The 25,211-nt window shown below is 40.3% G+C and overlaps 1 protein-coding gene across 2 annotated transcripts in view; it reads left to right on the forward strand.

Moving 5' to 3' along the window:
• Positions 1–25,211, forward strand: part of Ep300 (EP300 lysine acetyltransferase) — a 71,171-nt gene that overhangs the window by 39,224 nt on the left and 6,736 nt on the right. Inside the window, exons 10-28 of one of the 2 annotated variants that reach the window (XM_087559839.1) lie at positions 726–900; positions 3,457–3,534; positions 4,631–4,740; positions 6,751–6,888; positions 8,130–8,558; positions 9,374–9,553; positions 9,683–9,827; positions 11,054–11,172; positions 12,660–12,899; positions 13,580–13,668; positions 15,029–15,109; positions 17,178–17,234; positions 17,784–17,861; positions 20,034–20,101; positions 20,954–21,104; positions 21,216–21,362; positions 21,631–21,744; positions 22,557–22,722; positions 23,809–23,973. In XM_087559839.1, the coding sequence (XP_087415965.1) occupies positions 726–900; positions 3,457–3,534; positions 4,631–4,740; positions 6,751–6,888; positions 8,130–8,558; positions 9,374–9,553; positions 9,683–9,827; positions 11,054–11,172; positions 12,660–12,899; positions 13,580–13,668; positions 15,029–15,109; positions 17,178–17,234; positions 17,784–17,861; positions 20,034–20,101; positions 20,954–21,104; positions 21,216–21,362; positions 21,631–21,744; positions 22,557–22,722; positions 23,809–23,973 (2,730 nt within the window). The remainder of the gene's footprint in view (positions 1–725; positions 901–3,456; positions 3,535–4,630; positions 4,741–6,750; positions 6,889–8,129; positions 8,559–9,373; positions 9,554–9,682; positions 9,828–11,053; positions 11,173–12,659; positions 12,900–13,579; positions 13,669–15,028; positions 15,110–17,177; positions 17,235–17,783; positions 17,862–20,033; positions 20,102–20,953; positions 21,105–21,215; positions 21,363–21,630; positions 21,745–22,556; positions 22,723–23,808; positions 23,974–25,211) is intronic. The other variant, XM_087559840.1, reaches the window with a different exon arrangement.

The following is a 25,211-nucleotide window of genomic DNA, read 5'->3' on the forward strand; positions in this document are numbered from 1 at the left end:
GAGCTGGGGATCGAACCCAGGGCCTTGCGCTTCCTAGGCAAGCGCTCTACCACTGAGCTAAATCCCCAACCCCGTAAATATATTTCTTAAAGTTTTATTTTATTTTGTAAATTCATAGTAAAATTACTAGTCACATGTCATAAGTATAAGCTCATTAATAACTTTGGTTTTTGTTGTTGTTTTTGGCTTTTAGTTTTTTCTTTCCTTTCTTTCTTTCTCTCTTTCTCTCTCTCTTTCTTTCTTTCTCTCTTTCTTTCTTTCTTTCTTTCTTTCTCTCTCTCTTTCTCTCTTTCTTTCTTTCTTTCTCTCTCTCTCTTTCTCTCTCTCTTTCTTTCTTTCTTTCTCTCTCTCTTTCTCTCTTTCTCTCTCTCTTTCTTTCTTTCTTTCTTTCTTTCTTTCTTTCTTTCTTTCTTTCTTTCTTTCTTTCTTTCTTTCTTTTTTTTCCCAGAGCTGGGAACCGAACCTTGCGCTTGCTAAGCAAGCACTCTACCACTGAGCTAAATCCCCAACCCCTTAGTTTTTTCAAGACAGGGTTTCTTTGTAGCTCTGGCTATCCTGAAACTTGTTCTATATAGACCATGCTATATTCACTCTGATCTGCTTGCCTTTGCCTCTACAGCCAGCTTTAGTTCTTGTCTATTGTTTAAATAAACCAATATTTGCGTAGTTTATTTTTTCTGTTACTCAAATTCTCTTTTCTCCTTTTAACTTAAAACTTCTTCAAGGCGGAATATTACCACCTCTTAGCTGAGAAGATCTATAAGATCCAGAAAGAACTAGAAGAGAAACGAAGGACTAGACTACAGAAACAAAACATGCTACCAAGTGCTCCTGGCATGGTTCCAGTGCCTATGAATACTGCACCTAACATGGGACAGCAACCAACAGGAATGACTACCAGTAAGTACTTTTCATTATGCATAATTTGAAGAAGATAATACATCTACTTTTAAAACTAATGGGAATGGGTTCAGTCCCCAGCTCCGAAAAAAAGAACAAAAAAAAAAAAAACTAATGGGAAAATAAAAACATTTCAGAATATGATAATTGGCATAAATTGATAATCTATAATTATTTTTACTCGCGAGCCTTCCAGGTAGAAAAAATAGGAGCTCACATGTTTCCATTGGCTTTCTGTAGCCTTCGTTGTCTCGCATTAGACAGTTGCAGTAGGTTTTGGTATGCCAACCATCTTCAGGGCTCACTGGACACTGGACTCATTGTTATTCAGGGGATTGTTTTTGCTTTTGTTTTTGTTTTCTTGTTATTTTGTTTGATTGGTTGGTGGATGGGTTGGTTTTGATTTTTATTTTGTTCTTAGTTTTTTTGAGACAGGGTGTCTTAGTGTTCTCTTGCTATAAAGAGATACCATGACTAAGACTAAGAAAACTCTTATAACTGGGGACATGCTTACAGTTTTAGATGATTAGTCCGTGACCCTAGTGGATCCAAAGAGAGAGAGACAGACAGGAACTGGGTATAGCTGTGCTTTTTTTTTTTTTTTTTTTTTTTTTGGAGCTGGGGACCGAACCCAGGGCCTTGCGCTTCCAAGGTAAGCGCTCTACCACTGAGCTAAATCCCCAGCCCCATAGCTGTGCTTTGAAACCTCAAAGCTAGTGGTACCTTCTTCAAGGATGTATGCTCATTCCACAAAGGCCATACCTCCTACTCCTTCCCCAAGTAATTCCACTCAGTGGAAACCAAAGCATTCAAATATGAACGTATTGGTACTGTTTTCATTCAGACCACTACACAGGGTCTCATCGTATAGAGCAGGTTAGCCTTGAGCTTATAGACTTGTTTGCCTCTGCCTCCCAAGGGCTGGGACTAAAGGTGTGGACCACCGTACCTAGCCATGTACTTCAATATAAACAGCTTCATGTTACAATAACATTTTACTGTATATTCCAAGGCTAAAGAAGAATCATTTGGTAATGGTATCATTTCATGGGGCTGGGGATTTAGCTCAGTGGTAGAGCGCTTATCTAGGAAGCGCAAGGCCCTGGGTTCAGTCCCCAGCTCCGAAAAAAGAACCAAAAAAAAAAAAGGTATCATTTCATAACATGTATTAACTTCCATTTCTGACTTAACACTATTACTTGACCTGTTAATTTATACATATATATCTAAGACTGTTATGAATTAATTTTTTCTTGATGTACTTCTAGATTCCAAGTGGTAAAATACGGAATAAGAAGTAGTTGAAGAGTAGCACAAGGAGCTTAAGTTATGTGATATCAGTGTCTGTTGTGTTGAAAAGAACAGGGCAAGCAAGTGGGACTCTTAGCAGCTGTCTAGAGGAAGCTGGAAGAGGAGGAAAGGAAGCCTGGCCTTTTTCAGTGGGGGTCAGCAAGCAAAGACATGGTGAGGTGCAGAGAAAGACTTCAGCAAATAAGTGCCCTGGGAAAGCATGCTTTAGGCTTAAGTTCTTGGCTAGTAAACAGAAGGAAAACTCTTGCAGTAGAAAAGCTATCAGGCGGGGTTGGGGATTTAGCTCAGTGGTAGAGCATTTGCCTAGCAAGCGCAAGGCCCTGGGTTCGGTCCCCAGCTCCGAGGGGGGAAAAAAAAATCATTCACTGAAAAGCTATCAGGCTCTGTGTAATGGAAGGTCTGCAAGCAGCTCTCGTTTGTTTGTTTATTTGTTTGCTTGTGACTGGCTCTCAAACTGGACTTGAACTCAAAATAATCCTTCTTTTAGCTTTCTATGTGCTTGGTTAGAAATTTAAGTCCATCTTATCCAGAACAATAGAAACTCGTGATGGTGGTTTCCTTGAACACACCACACAGAGGTCAGAGGAGTTTGTAATAGTCACTTCTCTTCTACTGCCCCTTGGATCCTGGGTGTCATTCTAAGGTTGAATGGTTCAAAAGCAAGTACCTTTATTCACAGACCTGTCTTACTGGCCCAGCCCTCTATTCTATGTACCTTGTTGAAAGTGTTTAACTAGGGGCTGAAGAGATGGTTCAGCAGTTAAGACTAGAGAGGTCTTGAGTTCAATTCCCAGCAACCAGATGGTGGCTCACAATCATCTGTAATGGGATCTGATGCTTCTTCTGGTGTGTCTGAAGACAGCAACAGTGTACCCACATACTGAAATAAATCTTTTTTTAAAAAAGTGTTTAACTAGAAGATGTGTAGATGAATCTAACAAGATACCAAAGTTATATGTTTAATTCTCACTTTAAGTTTTATGTTTAAGAAGCATAAAACGGGCGCCAGTCCTTCCGAGCTGACTGAGACGCCCGCAGGTACCTGTGTATCTTGTATACAATAAACCCTCTTGCTGATTGCAAAAAAAAAAAAAGAAGCATAAAATGGTCCAGTATAATATAGAGACCAGTTCTTGAGATTTTTGTCTAGTTAAGAGATTGTTTAAATTTTTAATAATGCTTGATGTAATTTTTTTTTTTTTTAAGAAACAAAAGGATATTTAACTATTTCTGTTTCCACTCCAGATGGTCCTCTACCTGATCCATCTATGATCCGTGGCAGTGTGCCAAACCAGATGATGCCTCGGATGACACCACAACCTGGTAAATTTTGAAAAAAAAAAAAAGTACACGGTTAATTTTTAAGATCCTCTGAAGTAGAACAAAAGGACACTTGCTACCTTAATTTCTGATTTAATCCAGCAGCAAGTCTCGTAATTTTCTGCCTTTGGAAATTTGAAAGTTCGTTGTAGTAGAAATCCACCAAAAGAGGGGAGTGAGAAATTAGGTTATCTGACAGGTCCAGGAGTAGAACCAAGTAAGCAAGCAGTCATCTATTTAAAAACAACTAACTGCCAGGCATGGTAGTGCCTACCTCCAATCCCAGCACTCTGGGGTCAGAGGCAGGTGGGTGGCACTCTTGTCAATTCAGAGCCTACAGATGTAGTGAGCTCTAGACTAGACAGGACTACATAGTGAAACCCTACCTCAAAAAGAAAGTATGATAATAAATACCATTACCAATTTACTAGCTGGCATTTGGGTGACAGGATCATGTGGATATCTGTGAGCTCGTCTGAGTTCAGGTGGCCAGCACTACAGAGCGAGACTCTCTTTCAAAAATTTAAAGTCAGGGCTGGGGATTTAGCTCAGTGGTAGAGCGCTTACCTAGGAAGTGCAAGGCCCTGGGTTCGGTCCCCAGCTCCAAAAAAAAGAACCAAAAAAAAAAAAAAAAAAATTTAAAGTCACAAACAATTTAGCATGTTGCATATTTAGTTGAGAAACTATCAGTAATATGCTTGCTTTGGGTTAGAGAATTAGTGCAGGGTTTAAGCACACTGACTGCTGTTCCAGAGGGATGTCAACATGGCAGCTCACAAAGAAACCAGAGTATGAGTTCAAGGACCAACAGGGTTACATAGTAAGACCCTGTCTAGAAAAAACAAACATATACATACATAGGTACATAAACACACACATACACACACACACACACACACACACACACACACACACACACACACACACACACACACACACACAAATAATGCCCTGTTTAGCTGGTTTGACTGAAACAAATTGATTCAGAGTTTAAATATTACTTTGTTGATCCTGAGAAAATGAGCAGAATCTCATATGAACTTTTGTCTGTTCTTAAATTCAACAAAAATATTGATATAATATTTCACATGTATCACAGGTTTGAACCAGTTTGGACAGATGAATATACCACAGCCCCCTATTGGGCCCCGGCAGCCGTCTCCTCTCCAGCATCACGGACAGCTGGCCCAGTCGGGCTCACTCAATCCGGTCAGTTTATCCTTCCTACCTTTAAGAAAAACTGTTTCTGGGCTGGAGAGATGGCTCAGGGGTTAAGAGCACTCACAGTTCTTCCAGAGGTCCCTGAGTTCAATCCCCAGCAACCACATGGTGGTTCACAACCATCTATAGTAAGATCTGATGCCCTCTTCTGGTGTATCTGAAGACAGCTACAGTGTACTCATATTCATAAAATAAATAAACCTTTTAAAAAAAAAAAGAAAAAAAGAAAAACTGTTTCTCTTTGTTACTACTTCAGGGAACGCTAATGTTCATACTTGTCAGAGCAGAACACTTTTAATCTATGACTAAAGTGTATGTTCTTGCAATGTTCATGCAGAAGTCAGAGTGCAGATTAAACAAATTATCTCTGTCTGGCCATGGGTGATCAAAGTCAAGATTCTCAATCTTAGTGACAAGTATCTTTTATTTCTGATACATCTTGAGACCACCTGAGACCTTTTTTAATATGTAGTTTTTTTATATTTGGCCTTTAATATTACATAGTTATAGCTTAAAATGCATCTCAGTGATGGAGCATGGAGAAGACTTGGTTGTCTTCTTAGTACCATAAAATAGCCCTCAATCCCAGGTAAGTCAACTGTGTTTTAGAGTGAGAAGAAGAGTTGTTTGTCACTCAGGATCTCACTATGTACCTATTACCGTCCTAGAACTCTTTATGGAAATCAGTCTGACATCAGTCTGAAATCCTGTCACTGCCCACTTCCAGAGTGCTAGGATTAAAGGTGTGTGCTATCACACCTGGCTAAATGCAAAGTCTGAAAGCAGTGGAAGGGCAGAACTTAGTATACAACACAATTGATTTTTGTTACGGAGATGGTGTGAAAGCATAGGCAAATGAATCCTGATCCCAGTAGCCTATAAAATCCAGGCTATGGTGGCACACAACTCCAGTGCCACAGTTGGAGATTTCTGCAAGCCCACTGGCTATCCATCCTAGCCTACAGTGTGAGCTCCCGGTTTACTGTGAAGTCCTGTCTCCTAAACTGGCTCAGTTGTGCCAGCAACTCTATATGATGGTTTACCAACATCCATGAGTACACGAGCACCTAGCATGCATGTGGTATACATGTGTGCATGTAAATAAAGCATACACATAAAATACATCATAAGACAGTAACGATTTTTTAAAAGTAAAATGAGATCGAGAGAAAGTAGGAGGTACATTCCTATTGCTTTGGTAAAATACCGTGAAGAAAGCAGCTTAAGGAACAGTTTTATTTTGGCTTATGATTTTGGGTGTAGACATGTATAATAGCATTCAAGGTATGGCAACAGGAGCATGAACCTGAGAACTTACATTTTAGCCACAAACAATGAGCAGAGTAAATAAAGGGGGATTAATAAGTCTGTAAACTCAACCCTCACCTACTGACATACTTTGTCCAACATGGCTGCACTTGCTGAAGATTTTATAATAGCACCCCTAGCTAGAGGCCAAATTTTCAACTGCCCAAGACTGGAGAGACATTTCTCATTCATATTACCATAGGTTCTTAATTCTCCGTATATCCTTTTATTAAAGGTCTAAACTCATGTAAGGCCATTTTAGACAGGAAAAGTGGACCTGTCTCATCACGTTTCCTGATCATGAATACCACATTAGCCAGTAGTCATGTGATTTTTGCTTGTTTCCAGCCATTTAGGTTTGTGCTGTTTCAGCACCAGTAGTAAGAGCAGAGAGCGCATGGAATTACTTATTCATTTTCCACTGTGACGAGAATACTCAGTTGTTTGTTTCATGTCAGAGATAGAGATATCTCGAGCCATCCGTTCCTTCACCCTCTTTCTTGAGGTTATGTTCAGTACTTCCAAGCCTGGTACTCTGAGTTTTTAAGTGATTACTAGTTCTTTCACTTATGTTTTCCTCTCTGCAAACATCTGGATATCACAGGAGTGATTGCTCATTACAGTGGGAGAATATTGTAATGAAGCATTTGGTGATCTATGGTTTGGTGTGGTGTTTTTGTTTATTTGCAGCCTATGGGCTATGGACCTCGCATGCAGCAGACTTCTGGCCAGAACCAATTTCTCTCCCAGACTCAGTTTCCATCCCAAGGAATGAATGTAACAAACATGCCTTTGGCTCCATCCAGCAGTCAAGCACCAGTGTCTCAAGTATGTTTTTACTGTTTAAAATGATGCTTAGTGTGCAGCAGGCACACAGGCCACAGGGCACACATACAGGACAACAGCATTTACTCTACTCTCCTACCTTTGTGTGGGGTCTGAGGATTGTGTTCAGATTCCAGACGTGACAGGCAGACATTCTTTCCTGCTGATAACAGCTTCCATGAGAAATGTGGCATAGAAATAGACAGGTCTTACCATTTAACCTTGGCCTTTAACTCAGAGAACAAATCTTTACTTTTTAAAAATATTTATTTGGAGTTTTGAGACTAAATTTCATGTAGCTCAAACTTGTCTGAACCTCACTGTGTATCCTAGGAGAGTTCTGATGTCATATACTCCTGTTCAGCCTCCCAATTGCTAGGTTCTAGGTTTGCCTTACCACACTCTGTTTTGTGCTTATAGCATTTTTAAGCAAGAGACAGTGGTTTTGTAATATTAAGCTACACATCTCAACCTTTCAAACCATATCTTTTTTTTTTTGGTAGTATTAGGAATCAAATCTAGCATGTACATATGCATTTAAAGTATTGTACTATATGAACGAATCTTAATATAATAGCTCAGGGTAACACTGAATTTTTTCCAAGTAGTCTAGGTTAGTCTCAATTCATGATCCTCCTGCTTCCTCTCAACTAGCTGGATTAAAGGCCTGTACTACCAGGACTGGCCAAGGATGAACTCTTAAAAATAAAATCTTGGGGTTGGGGATTTAGCTCAGTGGTAGAACGCTTGCCTAGCAAGTGCAAGGCCCTGGGTTCGGTCCCCAGCTCCGAAAAAAAAGAAAAGAGAAAAAAAAAATAAATAAATAAAATCTTAGGGTTGTTAGAGATGGCTTTCAAGTTAAGACCACTTGCTGTTCTTCAAGACCCTGGTTCAGAGTCCATCTTTGTATCAGGGTCTCACATGCCTGTAACTCCACTCCTGTGCATCTGATTTCCTCTTGTGGCTGCTTTCTAATCAGGCATGCTTAAGTTACAACCCTGTATGATTGTGAGTGTTTCCCTTTCCTCCTCTTTAAAACTTATTGAGTTCAGGCCTGCACACCTTCAGTCCTTGCTCTGGAGACAGACAGGCAGGTGGTCTCTGTTAGTAAAGCTAGCCAGGTCTACATAGTGACACTTTTTCAGAATGAAAAAACGTTAGGTATTGTTTTTTGTTTATTCTCACTGTGTGTACTAAGACTATATATCCGCCTTTGCAATAACGTATATCTTTCATTCTCACAGGCACAGATGTCCAGTTCTTCCTGCCCAGTGAACTCTCCTATAATGCCTCCAGGGTCTCAAGGGAGCCATATTCACTGTCCTACTCTGCCTCAACAAGCTCATCAGAATTCACCTTCTCCTGTTCCTAGCCGTACCCCTACTCCTCATCACACACCCCCAAGCATAGGGACTCAACAACCAGCAGCAACAGCAATTCCAGCGCCTGTTCCTACACCCCCTGCCATGCCGCCTGGAGCACAGCCCCAGTCTCTACGCCCCCCATCTAGACAGACTCCTACACCACCAACACATCTGCCTCCCCAAGTTCAACCTTCACTTCCTGTTCCTCCTGCTGACCAGTCCCAGCCACAGCCTCGCTCACAGCAGAGCACAGCAGCTTCTGTCCCCACCCCAACAGCACCACTGCTGCCTCCTCAGCCTTCTACTCCAGTACGTAGATTGGAAACTCCAGTAATGTTTTTTGTTTTTCTTTCTTGTGGTTTTCTTTAGTTTTGCTTTCCATTTTGCTTTATCTCTTCTAGGACCTGAAGACTTATGGGTAAAAGAGTATATCACCACTCTGTGCCTTATTTACATAAAGATATTTTTAAACAGATTAAGTAGCAGTACTGAGAAATTAAACTAAAGGACATTATAGGACTAATTACACATAACCACACAAGTCAGAGAGCAACCTGGAGCAGTCATTTATCCTCTTCTACCATAGGTGTCGCCCAGGGATCAAATTCAGGTTGTCAGTCTTGATAGCAGGTCCCTCTACCCAGTGAACCATCACATTGTCCGCAATTACATTTTTTTTTCTTAAGATTTATTCATTTATTATATATAAGTACACTGTAGCTGTCTTCAGATACACCAGAAGAGGGCATCGGATCTCTTTACAGATGGTTGTGAGCCACCATGTGGTTGCTGGGAATTGAACTCAGGACCTCGGGAAGAGTAGTCAGGTGCTCTTAACCGCTGAGCCATCTCTCCAGCCCCGCAATTACATTTTTTAATACCTTGAGTTTTTTCTCTGAGGAAGTCCTCTTTGGAAGTAACACCAAAACCTTTGTAGCCATTCAAGTAAAACGAACCAGCCAACATTGGCAAGTCCTGTACCTCCTATCTTAAGATGAACTGAGTAAGAGGAGACAGCAGTGGGTCCAGTGGCACTGCTCCCAACAGAAATGGTACGGCTCTGTAGCTTAAAGTTAAACTCTGAGTAATTGACAAGCTTTTGTGTGCTTTTTTTTCCTCTTCAGCTTTCTCAGCCAGCTGTAAGTGTTGAAGGCCAGGTGTCAAACCCTCCATCTACTAGTAGCACAGAAGTGAATTCTCAGACTATTCCTGAGAAGCAACCATCACAGGAAGTCAAAATGGAGGTTAAAATGGACGTGGATCAACCAGAACCTGCAGATGCTCAACCTGATGACACAAAGGAGGTGAGGCTCTGTTATGAAAGGAGATTTGTGGGTATCCCTAATGAAGAGAGTAGATACATAAGTGATGGTCATGGACTTATTCCGAGGAGTATGTCTGTGAAATAGTGAAAGTTCTGCCTTGTCTTTCAGGCTAAAGCTGAGGATGGTAAAGTAGAACCTACAGAAACAGAGGAGAGAGGCCCTGAGTTAAAGACTGAAGTGAAAGAGGAGGAGGACCAGCCGAGCACCTCTGCTGCACAGTCCTCCCCTGCTCCTGGACAGTCAAAGAAGAAGAGTAAGTAAAGGCTCAGGAGGTCATCCATTTGGTGAAATGCCTTTCCCACAATCCATCAGGATCTGAATTTGTTTGCGACCTATTGTGCAGATACACCAGATGTGTACACATGTTTAATTCCAGTGCTTGGGAGGCAGGGGCAGAAACATCTGAATTCAAGGCTAGCCGTTTTTACTACATAGCAAATTCCAGGTAGAGCTGAGGTAGACAGTGAGACCCTGTCTTATAGCTGAGCATTGTGGTACACTTGTAATTTGACTACTGGGGAAGTAGAGACAGAAGGATTTCTGGAACCTGCTGGTTAGTTCAGACCCTACTAAGACTCCTTTTTGGCAGGGGTTTGAGAATAGAGGGTTGAGAGAGTTAAGTGCTTAACTACTCGTTTGATTCCCAGCAACCACGTGGTAGGTTATAATTCCCTGTAACTCCAGTTCCAGGATCCAAACACCCACTTTTTTTCCTCAGGCTTTATTTAGCACATAAATTCACGCAAACACACAAACACATAAAATGAAGTATTAAATGTGAAAAACAAGGTTATTAACCTGAACAGAAACACTCCTCTAATGTTGACCCTTGGTCTACAAACACAGAGAGACACAGACATACACACTTGGAAGCCATTCTGGAAAGAGTGTTGACTTCTGCAAATTGTTCTTTGACCTCTACAAATGTGTTTGTGTACAGGTACACAAATGCTTACAGATAAATAAAAATAAAACTCAAAATTTTTAAATTATTGGTCTCTTATTTCTTGAACTCTTCATAGCATGCATTCCATAACAGGACCTTGCTGTGTCCTTATCGCTCTATATCCCACAACCTTACCTCACATATCTTTCTGCAGTGTTGTGCCTGGCATTAAGAGTGCTGCCTTGTACAACCACACCAGTTCAAAGAGGACACTGCTAGCTCTGCTTGGTAGATCCCCCTTTCCACAGACAGCTTTTGGGACTGCCTTTGGTTTCAGTTTTTATTTGGCCAAGTCCATTCTCAATCAACCTGCAGCTGGAAAGTGAGGGATGGGGCAGCTCTGTTGTTTTACAGGAGGAAGTGATATTAGAGTGGGAATTAAAATTCGAAATTGAGCCCTTAGTTTCTCTGAGAACAGTATTATCACTTTTGTGGTCTAGGATACTTCAGGTGCTTTTAGAACTTTTAACATGAATATGTTTTTAATATCCTTTGCTCAGTCAATAATTGATTTCAATGGACTCTCCTTAAAGTTTTCAAACCAGAAGAATTACGGCAGGCTCTGATGCCAACATTGGAGGCACTTTACCGACAGGACCCAGAATCCCTTCCCTTTCGTCAGCCTGTGGACCCGCAGCTTCTAGGAATCCCTGTAAGTATTTGGTATTTTTTAATTTCCTTTTAGGTGGAGAAATGGCTCTATTAACGTAATACATGTTACAGAACTTACCCTGTTTACAGTGTACAAGTTTTAGCATTTTCAACTAAATTGTACAACTATCACCATGGTTTAATGCATTTTCATAACCTCCTCAAATAAACCCTACCTCCATTAAAATCACTAGTTGGAGCACTTTTACTCTTTCCCAGGCCCAGGCTGCCTAATTCCTCTGGATTCTTGTGGTTTGTTTTTCCTCTTCTGGTGTTGAGAATCACACTCAATGTAGAACGAGGGCTTTGCACTGACCCTGGTCAGCAGCACAGACTTTGCGGTTCTCCCGTGTCAGTTGTTACGTGTCAGCCAGTGCTTCGTGTATCGTAACACTCAGTCATGTCGATGCCACTGCATTTTGTGCATGTATTTAATTGGCAAGTATCTGGCTATTTCCAGTTTTGGGCCATTGAGACTGACCTCTGTTAATGTTGGTGTACCAGTACTGCTTTGCTATTTGTTTAGTTGTTGAGAGTGTGTCTCACGTTGTACCCCAAGTTATCCTTGAACTTTTAGGTCCTGCCTTGACTTCATGCACCGATATTACAGGAGTTTGTAAGTTTTTGTGTTACAGATTTATGAATCTCTTTGGTATATTAGAGGTACAGTTGTTGGGTCAACAATTTATTATCACTTGAACAGCTATAGATCATGGTAAAAACATGAGTTCCTTGTTTCTGAAGATTTATTTATATTTCGTGTGTATGGTGTGTGTGTGTGTGTGTGTGTGTGTGTGTGTGTGTGTGTGTGTGTGTGTGTGTGTGTGTGTGTGGTTCGTTGGCTAAAAGAAGGTGGTGAATCCCCCTACAACTGGAGTTAAAGATGGTTGTGAGCTATCATGGAGGTGCAGAAAGCGCAACCACTCTAAGAGCATCGAATGGTTTTAACTGCAGAGCCATTGGTCAGTGACTCTTCCTCTATTTCAATCAAGTTTTTGGTTTTGTTGTTGTTTTTTTGAGACTCGGTTTGTGTTGGGGGTATATATGTATGCCTAGTTGGCCTGAAATTGTCTTCAAATTCATGGTCATCGATCTGCCTGCTTCCCCAAAGTTAGTTTTGAAATGTTTGGAAATTGTATTGCACCCAGATTGCTTGCAGGTTTTATTCAAAGATTTTCATAAGTGTTATTTTGTGGATATGGTATTAGAGTGCTTTTCAGGGGCACAGTTTATTCAGGATATTTTTCCATGTTTTTCTGTTTCCTTACAACACTAATTTTTTAGGATTTGTAGGCCGCCTTCTAGTATTTAATCCTCAAAACCTCTTAATACATTGGTAGATTAGTATTTAAAGAAGTGACAGACTTTGGTCAACTCCTGGGACACATTTCATTGTGTGGAAAATTAATGCTGTTGATAGAAAGACACGCCCTTTCCCCTAAATACCCTGCTCATGAGTATGTGATGTGGTGTTGCTTATACTTCTAGGATTACTTTGATATTGTGAAGAGCCCCATGGATCTTTCTACAATCAAGAGGAAGTTAGATACTGGACAGTATCAAGAGCCCTGGCAATATATAGATGATATTTGGCTTATGTTCAACAATGCTTGGTTATATAACCGTAAAACTTCAAGGGTATACAAATATTGCTCCAAACTTTCTGAAGTATTTGAACAAGAAATTGACCCTGTCATGCAAAGCCTTGGCTACTGCTGTGGCAGAAAGGTAAGAAGCAGCTTTCAGATCTGTCTTTAATTTCTTTCTTTTTTTCGGAGCTGGGGACCGAACCCAGGGCCTTGCGCTTCCTAGGCAAGCGCTCTACCACTGAGCTAAATCCCCAACCCCCTGTCTTTAATTTCTAACCTAGAATCTAATGGTGACTTGGGTTAAACATACCCTGCTTCTGACTTTGACTCTCCCCATCCCTGTTCCTTTTCTCATGTGGCTGGAGGTCAAAACAGATTGTTGAATCACTTTACCAATGTGCTACCAACCCCAACAGGCCCTTTCCTTAGCATACAATATTGTCTATCTGTAATGTGCTTTCTGTAAAGACCTTTTTTTTTTTTTTTTTTTTTTTTTACATATATGAGAATCATGTGGCAGAGCTGAGCCTTTAGTGTATTGACTCATCAGATTGAGCTCATGGAGTCGCAGCTTATTATGTCCCTATAAGTGCAGCTTGCTCCATACCTGATGCTTTTTTGTCCTCAGTGTAACTGCCCATGTTGCCTATAGGTGTCTGCAAATAGTGTAGACAGCCTCCTTAGCCTGATGAAACTGTGTGGTAAACTGCTGGTGGTTTATCTAAGTGAGAGCTGAGTTGGCACTGGCTTGTCAGTGATTTGCCCTTGTGCTTTCTACTTCAGGTCTTTGCACTATTAAACAAATACTTTCTTTTGCAGTTGGAGTTCTCTCCACAGACTCTGTGTTGCTATGGCAAACAGTTATGCACAATCCCCCGTGATGCTACTTACTACAGTTACCAGAACAGGTAAGCCTAAGCACGTGTGGACCATGCTCCATGTGTCCTTGTGTATAAACGTACATGCAATGCAGACGTATTTGCACATATGTACATAGTCTTGAGTGTGCAGGCACATACACATTGTGCTTCGTGTTACCTGCTTGGAAACATCTGTATTGCCTACTTTCTTTTCTATAGTACTTTCTAGTTTAAAAAAACAACAAGAACTTTGCAAGTTTTGTGGACCATATCTCACCCTAACTTCTTATTCTTGGATTATGATTAAAAAGCATTCCAGAGTATTGCTTTGTTTGTGTCAAGCAAATTAAAAAACGAAGTAGTCTCCCAGAACTGAGGTCTAGCTAATTTGTAAGCACTTGCCTGGCATCTGTGAATCCCTGGGTTTGAGTCCAGCACCTTGTAAATGGAGTATAGTGGTTCAAAACTATAATGCAAGTAATCTCTTGTTGGTAGCAATTAGCCTGCATTAGAGGTCATCTAGCATTTCTTCTCAGACTTTTGCTGCAGACCTACACATCTAAGCAGTGACTGCCCTGGCTTGTTTAACACTGCCAATATTGGCTCAGAGGTTAAGAGCACTGGCAGCTCTTCCAAAGGACGTAGGTGCAATTCTCAGCAACCTTATGGTGGCTCACAACTATTTGTAATGCAGTTTCCCTCTTCTGGTTTGCACGAGAACAGAACACTTGCATACATTAAATAAATACATGATGTGCATTGCTGCACACGTTTAATCCGAACACTCGGGAGGCAGAGGCAGGTGGATCTCCAGTCTGGTCTACAAAGAGAGTTCTAGGATGGTCAGGACTATCAGAGAAATCCAGTCTCAAGGGGGGAAAAGAGGTGTGTGTGTGTGTGTGTGTGTGTGTATCAATAGTAACAGCAGCAATACTGCATAGTAAAAATCAAGCCATGTGGGTCTAAGTGAAAGGTATTTTCTTATTTTGTGTAATCATTTGCTACCTGTGATCCCATTGAAATATTTAATGCTAATATGTGCTTTGCCTTGGCTTTCTGCTTTGTGTTGTCTTGTCTTGCTTTTGTTTTTTGTTGTCTTGCAATCCCTCATTTCTTCGTTTGTTTTGTTTTTTTTTTCTCCCTCATGCTTGTCGTTGTCTGCGCTTGGCTTTGATTGCAAAAATACACAAAAATTCAAACAAAAAAATCAAAAAACAAAAAAAACAAAACAAACCCAAACTGTGGGGCCCATAAATCTGCATCATTGAATGTCCTTGTCGCCGTTGATGACCTGCTCTCTGCTCCCGTTCCCCTCATTGGCCTGCTGTGATTGGTGGCTTCGTTGCTTGGCTTGGGCTGTGTTGTGTGAACGGAACAGTTCACCCCAGTATGGCCTTCTTGCCGACAGGTATCATTTCTGTGAGAAGTGTTTCAATGAAATCCAAGGGGAGAGCGTTTCTTTGGGTGATGACCCTTCCCAACCTCAAACGTAAGTAACTACATCCTTTTGAACCTTCTCTTTTAATTCTCCATTCTCACAGGATTGCTCTCAGACATGTCAGGTGATCTCATACTGCTGTGGGACAATACTGTATCCCACCAGTCATAGGTTACTGTTTAAATACAAATGATTTTGAGGTATATTAAATTAGATACTGAGTCTCTGTTCTCTTCTCATAGAGTTCCCTATACTTACTCTGGCTATTTGCTACTCGGCTGGTTAGCCTAGATTCTGTTAGCAATAGACAGTCATCTCAATAATAATGACTACATATAAAGTATACCTTCCCTTCTAAAAATGGAAAGGTTTGTACAGTATACAGAAGTATACTGAGTTTGAAGGAGGTTGGATTAAGAATGTCCTTATTTAAAAAAAAAAAAAAAAAAAAAAGAATGTCCTTATAGCCTTCTTTTGTAGATTAATAGAATACCCCCAGTTAGTAGATTTCACTATATAGCTTTAAGTGAACCTGCCTTGGAGCTTTGTAATGTCATAAGTTTTTAGTGTTGAGTAAATGCCAAGAAAAATTTCAACACATGGCCTAAACTGCCAACCAGCATCGTTAGTCTCTTTAACATAGAGTTAGACACTTTATTTCAACTTAATGAAGAATGTTTACGTGAAATTTAAAATTGGTAGTAGTGAAATGATAGATAGTATTAGTGAAACAAGCCTCTGAGGGACCCTGGCTAATTTAGTTTATTTTATACAGCAGCACTTTCCCTTTCAATTACTGTTGAAATACAGTGTAGTAGGTTCTGGGTGCCTGTTAGAAGAGATGCTGGGAGCCTACAGCGAGACACTTAGACTCTTAGCAGAACCGGAGAAGTCACTAGGGAAGGGTTTCCTGCTGTGAACAGGGAAGTTAATCAGTTTTACCCTTGGATCCAGACAGTGGCCTGCCAGGTATTCTAAACTTATATCAGTAAAGCTCTAAGGTTAGAAAGTATAGAGTTCCCTTCCTGGTTCTGCAAGTCTATAATGAGCCTAAGAGTCTAAATTTTTGAAATTTTCTCGTGTCATTGTGGATGCTCTTGGTTTTTGGGTCTTTCATCAAGATCTTAGGACAATCAAGGAAGGCGAATGAATCTTGAGACTTTTATTTATTATGTAAGATACACTTCTAAATTTGCTTTATAGGGGATTCGGGGATCATGGACAGTAGTGGCATATGATACTATGAAATGAAAAGTTTATTCCTTCAAGTTTAGTCTGAGGTAACTGCAGGAACCTAAAGCACGCACTTAGCCTTTGTTCCCACCCTTGCTGAAAATACAAGACAAAACAAAACAAAACAGGACTTGACCTTCTGGTTCCTAAACCAGACTTCCCTCAAATACGGAGGAATGGCCTCTTGTGTGAGTTTCCCCCTGCCCCTCCCTGTAGGATCTCACTATCTTACAGATTGGTCTGTAATTTCAGATCTTCTTGCCTCTGAACACTGGGATTAGAGGTGCACATCACCATAGCTACCTGTCATCTGGTTGATTTCTTTGTACTTTTTGGAGGGGTGATAAGGAATAGGGTATTATATTCTAGACTCCAGGCAGTTCTCCACCCTCAACCTCCCAAAAACCTATTCTTTTTTTGCTCTTGATTTTTTTCCAAGACAGGATCTCAACTACATACCTCTTGCCAAATTTACTGTGTAAACCAAGCTGACCTCAAACTCACAGAACTCCACTTGCCTCTGCCTCCAGTGTGAACACCATGTTTACAATCTGGGAACAGCAGATTATAAAACCTAGAGACTGCATAGGACCAGATTTTAAAGTAGAACTATACGCATTAACATATTCTTTAATCTGCACTACAGAGGCAAAGGGAGGAGAGCTCTGTGAGATCAAGGCCAACCATAGCTACATATGACCCTGTTTCAAAAGGACTTTTGTCTGTTAATGATGATATATTATAGAACATTGCATATATACAACTATATTTTCTATGACCCAAGAAATACTCACAGGAAATGAATTTTGTTCAAAGAGCATTGAATATTCAATAAGTCATTTTTTTGTGTGTTTGTTTTCTCATTATGTCTATTTTCTTTCCTTAGTACAATAAATAAAGAACAATTTTCCAAGAGAAAAAATGACACACTGGATCCAGAACTGTAAGTAGTTTCCCATGAATTATTGGTATATTCTCTGGCCTGTTTTCAAGATAACGTAATGTTCTTGGGCTAACAACTGCATGTCATGAATGTCATGAATGTCACGGGGCTACCCCTACACTCCGTGTTCATTTCATGTTCCCTGCCAAGCATCACACCCTGCTGAGTGCTGTGTTCTCACTGATTTTCCTGTGCATCTTTAGAATCCCTTCGCCTACCTGTCAGCTTCTGAGCCTAGCGCACTGAAGAGGACAGGTTCCTTCTCATTCTGAAAAGGGCTGGGATGACGTTAGGGTCTCAGAAGTGAGAACTGCCTTCCTGGATTGAAATTTTAGGTTGTTGGTTTAATAGCTATGCTTTACTGCTTCTGAAATTTGCCCTCCCTATAACGTTAATTGCAAAAAAAAAAAAAAACTCCACTAAGCTAATTTTTTTTTTTTATCTCTTTGACCCTGACAGTTGTCTTTTGATTTGTTAGAATTTACAGGAGATATTGGACATTTTTGTTTGATGCTTCAGAATCTTAGAATTTATACTGTTCATTTCCAGGTTTGTTGAGTGCACAGAGTGTGGAAGAAAGATGCACCAAATCTGTGTCCTTCACCATGAGGTCATCTGGCCATCTGGGTGAGGCTTAAGACATGAGCAGACTTGTTGTGTTTCCTTTCCGTGAGCATTCTTTACCGAACTGTTTTGTGTGTTCAAGGTTACTGGTTTTGCTAGGGCCTCACTGTGTAGCTATGGCTGGCCAGGAACATGCTGCCTCCTGAGTGCTGTGATCAAAGGTACACATTGCCATACCCGGACAAAGTTACGTTCTTTTGAATTAGTTGTCTAGCTTGATGGTGCAGCACATGCCTTCCACAGTTTGGCTCTGGGTTTTATCCTAACACTGCCAAAACTGTCTTGTCATTGGATGGGAAGAGGATCACTGCAAACCCAGTTTAGAACGGTACAGTTGTAAATAGCAGCTGGGGAGATGGCACACTGGATCAAGCACTGGCCATTGGAGTGTTAAGATACCCAAACATCAGTAATAGGCGTGGCACCACCCTTTGGCAGGCAGATTCCCATACATATTTTAGACATAGACATAACCTATCTCTGTAGGAGAAAGGAAATGTGAAGTGTTGATATTAAAGCCACTATTAGCTATAACAGAATTTGTCAGATTTGAAAGTATTTACTGATTGATAACTACAGTCTTAAAAGGGGCATAGGTATTGGTATAAAGCTAAGGAACACCTACCTAGTCATCCTTCCTGAAGCATCCTAGTTGGAATGATACACTAGTGACTCTTTCCCGGGCTGGGGGACCAGTATCTATGAGTAGACTCATAGTATTTTGAATGAGAGTCAAAAATAATATTTTCATTTTGGAAGAAAGGGGCTGACCTTTTGGGTTTTTTGAGATAGTATTTCTCTGTGTAACCCTGGCTGTCCTGGAACTCAAGAGATCTGCCTGACTCTGCCTCCCAAGTTCTGGGATCAAAGGTGTGCGCCACCACCACCCGGCTAACAGGCTAGTCTTTCTTCCCAAGCAAAACAAGTTAGAGTCAAGTTATGTCATGTGTCCTCGCTTTCTAATGCTCCCCTTATTACACTAATTTTTAATATAGCTAAGAGTACCCACAGATGGCTCATTCATCTGGAAAAATGCCAATAATTGATTGTCAGTGTCTACCTTTCAATTTTCTGTTTGATTCGCCTTTATGTTTAAGAGACATGCTTGGTAAGATTGACATGTTAAAAATGGCTTAGGAAATTTCTTACCATTCTTGTAATTCAGAATTTAAGATCAGTCCACTAATTAAAGACAATCATTGACACTGTATTGTGGCTGAAAATGGCTCTTGCAGAGGCTCTGAGTTCAGTTCTCAGCCCTCAAGTCAGCAGCTCAAAACTACTTGTAACTGTTATTAGAGTGATCCCTAAGCACCCACACGTAAGGGGCATACACCTTTTTTTTTTTTTTTTTTTTAAGATAGGGCTTCTCTTGTAGACCAGGCTGGCCTTGAACTCAGTGTTGTGATTGAAAGCGTATACCGCCGCCACTACCACCTGACTAAATTATTTTTCAAAAACATATTAACTTGCTTTGTTTTTTGGGTTTTTTTTTTGGGGGGGGGGTTGGTTTTTGGTTTTTAACGAGAAGTTGTTTTATTATAGACTTTAATGTCAATCATCTAACGTCCGAGGCTGACACAGGAAAATCGAGAGTTGAAGACTGGCCTGGGTGTAATAGCTCTGGAACCATACATCCCGTTCAGTAGTAGGGAACTTGCCTAGTGTGTACTTACAGAAATCCATGTCGCTGTGGTTGAGTGGTTCATGTGAGGAAACATGGATCCATCGTCCAACGTACCTTATATATAGCCTTGACCAACCCTTCCTTACATCCCTCTCAGGTTCTGGGATGTAGCACAGAAGCCTAAGGAGAAAGTGAAAGCCTTCTCTTTTGTTGGCAGTTTTGGTTTTGTGGTTTTTTGTTTTTTTGTTTTTTTCTTTTTTTTTTTTTTTCTTTTTACCCCAAATGCTCTCACTGGCTGGCCTACAGTATCTCCTTGATCTTCCTCTCTCCTGTTATCAGTTGGGATTACAGTTGTTTTCTTGTTTCTCTCAGCTAGAAATCCTAGACCTGTCTTCCAAAAGCTGTATACTGGCTATATCAACTTTGTTATATTTGTAGGAACTAGTGCCAAGTTGTTTTTTGAGTCTTCCTGGATTTGAATGATAGATTTTGTTACATGGTGCTTTAATTTTTATGTTATATAAGCAAAGTCCTGGTTTACATTTTAGGTTTGTCTGTGATGGCTGTTTAAAGAAAACTGCACGAACTAGGAAAGAAAATAAGTTTTCTGCTAAAAGTAAGTCATTCTTAGAGGTAAACCTTGCTTTAAAAATTATAAATAGCTGGGAGGTGGTGGCACACACCTTAAATCCCAGCACTTGGGAGGAAGATGCTGGCAGATTTCTGAGTTTGCAGCTGGCCTGCCCTGCATTTAAAATTATATATATATATATATATATATATATATATATATATATATATATATATATATATATATCCTGAATCTTAGTGAAAATGAAACTAGCCAAAATTAATGAATTTTAACTGTTTATAACAAGTGTTGTGGTGCACACCTCTAAGCCCTGTACTCGGGAGGCAGGCGGACCTGAGTTTGAGGCCAGCCTCATCTACATAGTTGAGCCCCTCTTTCAAAAGAGAAAAAGAGATTTAGCTAAAATAATTCTGTAGCATACTGAATATTGAACTATTAAAATTGCTGAAATTTGGGGTTGGGGATTTAGCTCAGCGGTAGAGCGCTTGCCTAGCGAGCGCAAGGCCCTGGGTTTGGTCCCCAGCTCCGGAAAAAAAAAAAAAAAGAAAAGAAAAAAATTGCTGAAATTTTTAATGCATTTTTCCCCTATATTTTTCCTATTCTGGCACATAATCATAATGTGGGGCACATGTAAAAGTGATTGACTAGAATCACGGTAGAATTAATTTACAAACACCTTCTAGCATTACCTAATACTTTGTGTTGAGAGATAAGATATCAGTTACCTTACTATATTGAAAAAACAAATACATCAGGTTGGTTGACCCTGTCAGTATTGACAGGAAATTTCAGCCCCAGTAACTTCACTCCTGCTCTTTGACATTAGGAATGTATAGAAGGCCACACCTTGGTGACTTGTAACTTTCATATTTCTAGGATTGCCTTCTACCAGACTTGGGACCTTTCTGGAGAATCGAGTGAATGACTTTCTGAGGCGACAAAATCACCCTGAATCAGGAGAGGTCACTGTTCGGGTTGTTCATGCTTCTGACAAAACTGTGGAGGTGAAACCAGGCATGAAAGCAAGGTGTCTAGTAATCTCCCATTCACTTCTTACAGACCTACAACTGTGCACACTGGTTATTGTTGATTTCAACCTTCAATGATTTGTGTTTTCCTTTTAATCTGGATTATGTAGGTTTGTAGATAGTGGAGAGATGGCAGAATCTTTTCCATATCGAACCAAGGCCCTGTTTGCCTTTGAAGAAATTGATGGTGTTGACTTGTGTTTCTTCGGCATGCATGTTCAAGAATATGGCTCTGACTGTCCCCCTCCCAACCAGAGGTAGGACTCTATGTGACCAACCTCTCATTTGGGATTGGGTTCATGTTATAACTAGTAGAAAAGCACATTGGGCAGAAACAGGATGGTGCGCATAGCATGTATTAGGTCAATCATACACGGAAGCCAAGGCCAACCCAGGTCCCCATAGTCACACCTGTGATTTCCCTATGATAGTTAGAAGTAAAAAGAACACAGGAAAGAATGGTGATGTCTTTAGCCAAGTAAATAATGATACATAATGAAACATTTTTCTTTGTTTTTAATATAGGAGAGTATACATATCTTACCTCGATAGTGTTCATTTCTTCCGTCCTAAATGCTTGCGGACTGCAGTCTATCATGAAATTCTAATTGGATATTTGGAGTATGTCAAGAAATTAGGGTAAGCATATTAAAAAGTGATATGTTGTAGAAAATGTGTAAGTATATATTTTGGCTTTCTCATGTTGGTTTTGATATAGTGAAGCCATGACCTCAATTTCTTAGATCTTCTATGATATAAAGATGATATCACCATGTGTTAACTAATAAATTAATCCATTAGGTCTGTTTTGTTGAAACCATTAGTATTATTCATTTGAAAATGAGAAATATTTCCTTGATCCTTTTATAATTGAGTATAAATAATGAAAACAGGCTGAATGTGATGGTATACACTTAGAGTCCCAGCATACAAGAGGCCTGGGCTAGAGGGTACAAGTTCATTCATAAGTTTAGATATGAAACTAGCCCTAGCTTTAAATTCAAGTCCATACATCCTGGAGAGTACTTGCCACCTTCCACTTAATTTGTTAGATGGCTTTCATCTCTTCTTTGACCTTAAAATACAGATTTGAGGGGGCTGGGGATTTAGCTCCGTGGTAGAGCGCTTACCTAGGAAGCGCAAGGCCCTGGGTTCGGTCCCCAGCTCCAAAAAAAAAAAAAAAAAACAGATTTGAGGATTTAGGATCAAGAACCAAGCCCCTCTATAAATGAAATTCACAACCTTCCTCCATGGCCTTTCAAAACAAGTAGGTAGTGTGAGAACTATTAGAGCAGATGCTCCAGGTCTTGTTGAGAGTGAGCATTTCTGTCCTTGTCCATGGTGTACTGTGTGCAGGGATTTGCACCTGTATCCTCCACAACCCTAGGAAGGTTACTATAGCTTTCTCGAACACGAATTATTTCTTGATGTCCTTCTCTTTGTGTTTTTAGATACACAACAGGGCATATCTGGGCCTGTCCACCAAGTGAAGGAGATGACTATATCTTCCATTGCCATCCACCCGATCAGAAGATACCAAAGCCCAAGCGCCTGCAAGAATGGTACAAAAAGATGCTTGACAAGGCTGTGTCAGAACGCATTGTCCATGACTACAAGGTCAGTTAGAACATAGAAATGTACCAGTCTACTATCTTCTGTCTTCTCTTTTGATAAGTCTTGTTCGGTCTTAGAACATGTAATTGTTATGTTAATTCGTTAAAGTTTCTTTTTAATACATAAAATTCCAAATATAGAAAGGCTAGGTGTTAGGTGATTTACAGATGAGCAAAGTAGTGCTTGCCTAAAATCTCACTCTGGAAATTAAGGCAGGATGACTCAGAGTTCACACGTGTCGTGGGGGTCTGGAGAAATGGATCAGCAGTTTAGAGCAGTTGCTCTTGCAGAGGACCCAGATTTGATTCCCAGCACCCACATGGTTGTTCACAGCCATCCTTGGCTCTAATTCCAGGTGATCTGACTGACTTCCCTTTTTTGGCCTCTGTGGGCATCAGGTGCACACATGGTGCACACATGTGCTGTATGCAGGTCGAATGCTTTTACATATAAAGTAAAGTAATAAATCTAACATTTAATAGCTGAATCTATCATGGGTAGGATATGGTTGTACATGTCTTTACTAGCAGTGGATAGGCAAAAGCAGGTAGATCTCTTGAATTTGAAGCCCGACTCATCTATATAGGGAATTGCAGGCCATCTTGGGCTAAGTAGGAACACTTTGTCTCAAAAAAGAAAGAATTGGGTATGGTAATTTCATGTGTTTAATTCCAGCATTCAGGAAACTGAAGTATATAGATCTCTGGGAGTTCTGAGGAGACCAACCAATCTGCTTTACATAGTGGGCTGTGTATATAGTGAACCAAGGGTAGATAGTGATCCCCTCTCTAAAAGAAAGAAGGAAATACATTGTGATAAATTAGTGACATTTTCATTTTTGCCATATAATGAAAGCTTTTTAAAAACAGAAAGCCAGCTGGTTGGTTGTGGTGCATGTGAATTCCTTTAGTCCCTACAGAGGTAGGCAGATCTCTGTGAGTTTCCGGCCAGTCTTGTCTACATAGTAAGTTCCACGATAGCCAGAGCTACACAGAAAACCTTGTTTCAAAAAGTAAATAAAATTTTTAGAAAGAAAGCATAGAAATTCCTAATATTTACATAGGCTTTTTTTTTTTTTTTTTTAAACAGGATATTTTAAAGCAAGCTACTGAAGATCGATTAACAAGTGCAAAGGAATTACCTTACTTTGAAGGTGACTTCTGGCCCAATGTTCTGGAAGAAAGCATCAAGGAACTTGAACAGGAAGAGGAAGAGAGGAAACGGGAAGAAAACACCAGCAACGAGAGTACCGATGTAAGAACTTTGTCTGCAGTGTCTGTCTTGACATCTCATTGATAATAGAGAAAGGAGTTTACACTTTGATTTGGTGTAAAAGGGCAATTTAAATTCTGCTAGCTATAATGTGTTTCAATCACAGCCCTTAGGGCCTCATAATGCAAGGTCAACCTTGGCTGCATAGCAGGCAAATTCTCAGAACTAAGGGTTTCTCTGTTTGTAAGTAGTATCCTGACATTGAGTAATAAAAGTTCCTGGAGAACCATACCAAAAAATGGATCTAATAGACCAAATTATGGCTGCTTACAGGCTTTGCTGACTTCATATGCTCTCTAGTGTATTTCCCAGAAGTGCTGGCAATCACAGGCAGGCACAAGCCTAGATCAGTTAATGAGACTCCTTCATAGTAGCCTGATCAGTTATTGACTGGAGCACACTTAGACTGTTTTCTAGATTTCAACTTAATAAAGTCTGGTTAAGCGGGTTACACACACCTTTTTATTTCGGCACTCAGGAAGCAGAAGTAGGCAGATGTGTGTGAGTTCCAAGGCCAGACTTCTGTATAGTGAATAAAAAGACTCAGGCACTTGACCACCAAACAAAGAATTTACTCCCTGAACCCACATGGTTGAAGCAGAGAACCAGTTTCCATAAGCTGTCCTTTGACGTCTACAGGCCTGTGCCATGATGTGCATACATACAAGGGTCCTAGATGAATAAGTTTGGGCTCCAGCACCAAAAAAAAAAGAGTGAAAGGTTTTAAAGCAAGTGTGGCAGCACCCATCCCTAATCTCATCCCCCCCCTCCCCCTATTTACCAGAATGCTTTAACTTTTGGTTAACTTCATGACTGAGTAGGTCCTATGTGGCAGCTTGCTGATGTCCCTCTTTCTTGGTTGCCAACTATGGTGCCCCTCACTCAAGTCTTATCTCTAATCTGGACACGTGAGCCAATGGCTTCTGCAAACTGGGGCTTTTCTGTCTGTTTTTTCTTGTAGTTTTTTGTTCTTTTCTTCTTGTTTCTTTTCTAGGGACAGTTTCTCTGTGTAGTCCTGGCTATCCTGGAAATCATTCTATAGACCAGGCTTGCCTCAAACTCAGAAATCTCTGCCCCTTGAGTGCTGGGATTAAATTCATGAGCCACCACTTCCAAGCAAATTGAGGCTTTTTCTGAAAAAGTTTACAAGCTTTATTCTACATAATGAAACTTGGGGTCTTTGGGAAGCAATTTAGAAAGGCAACTTTGTGTACTCCAAA

Source organism: Rattus norvegicus, chromosome 7, assembly GCF_021556685.1.
Source record: "Rattus norvegicus strain SHRSP/BbbUtx chromosome 7, alternate assembly SHRSP_T2T, whole genome shotgun sequence".
NCBI lineage: Eukaryota > Metazoa > Chordata > Mammalia > Rodentia > Muridae > Rattus > Rattus norvegicus.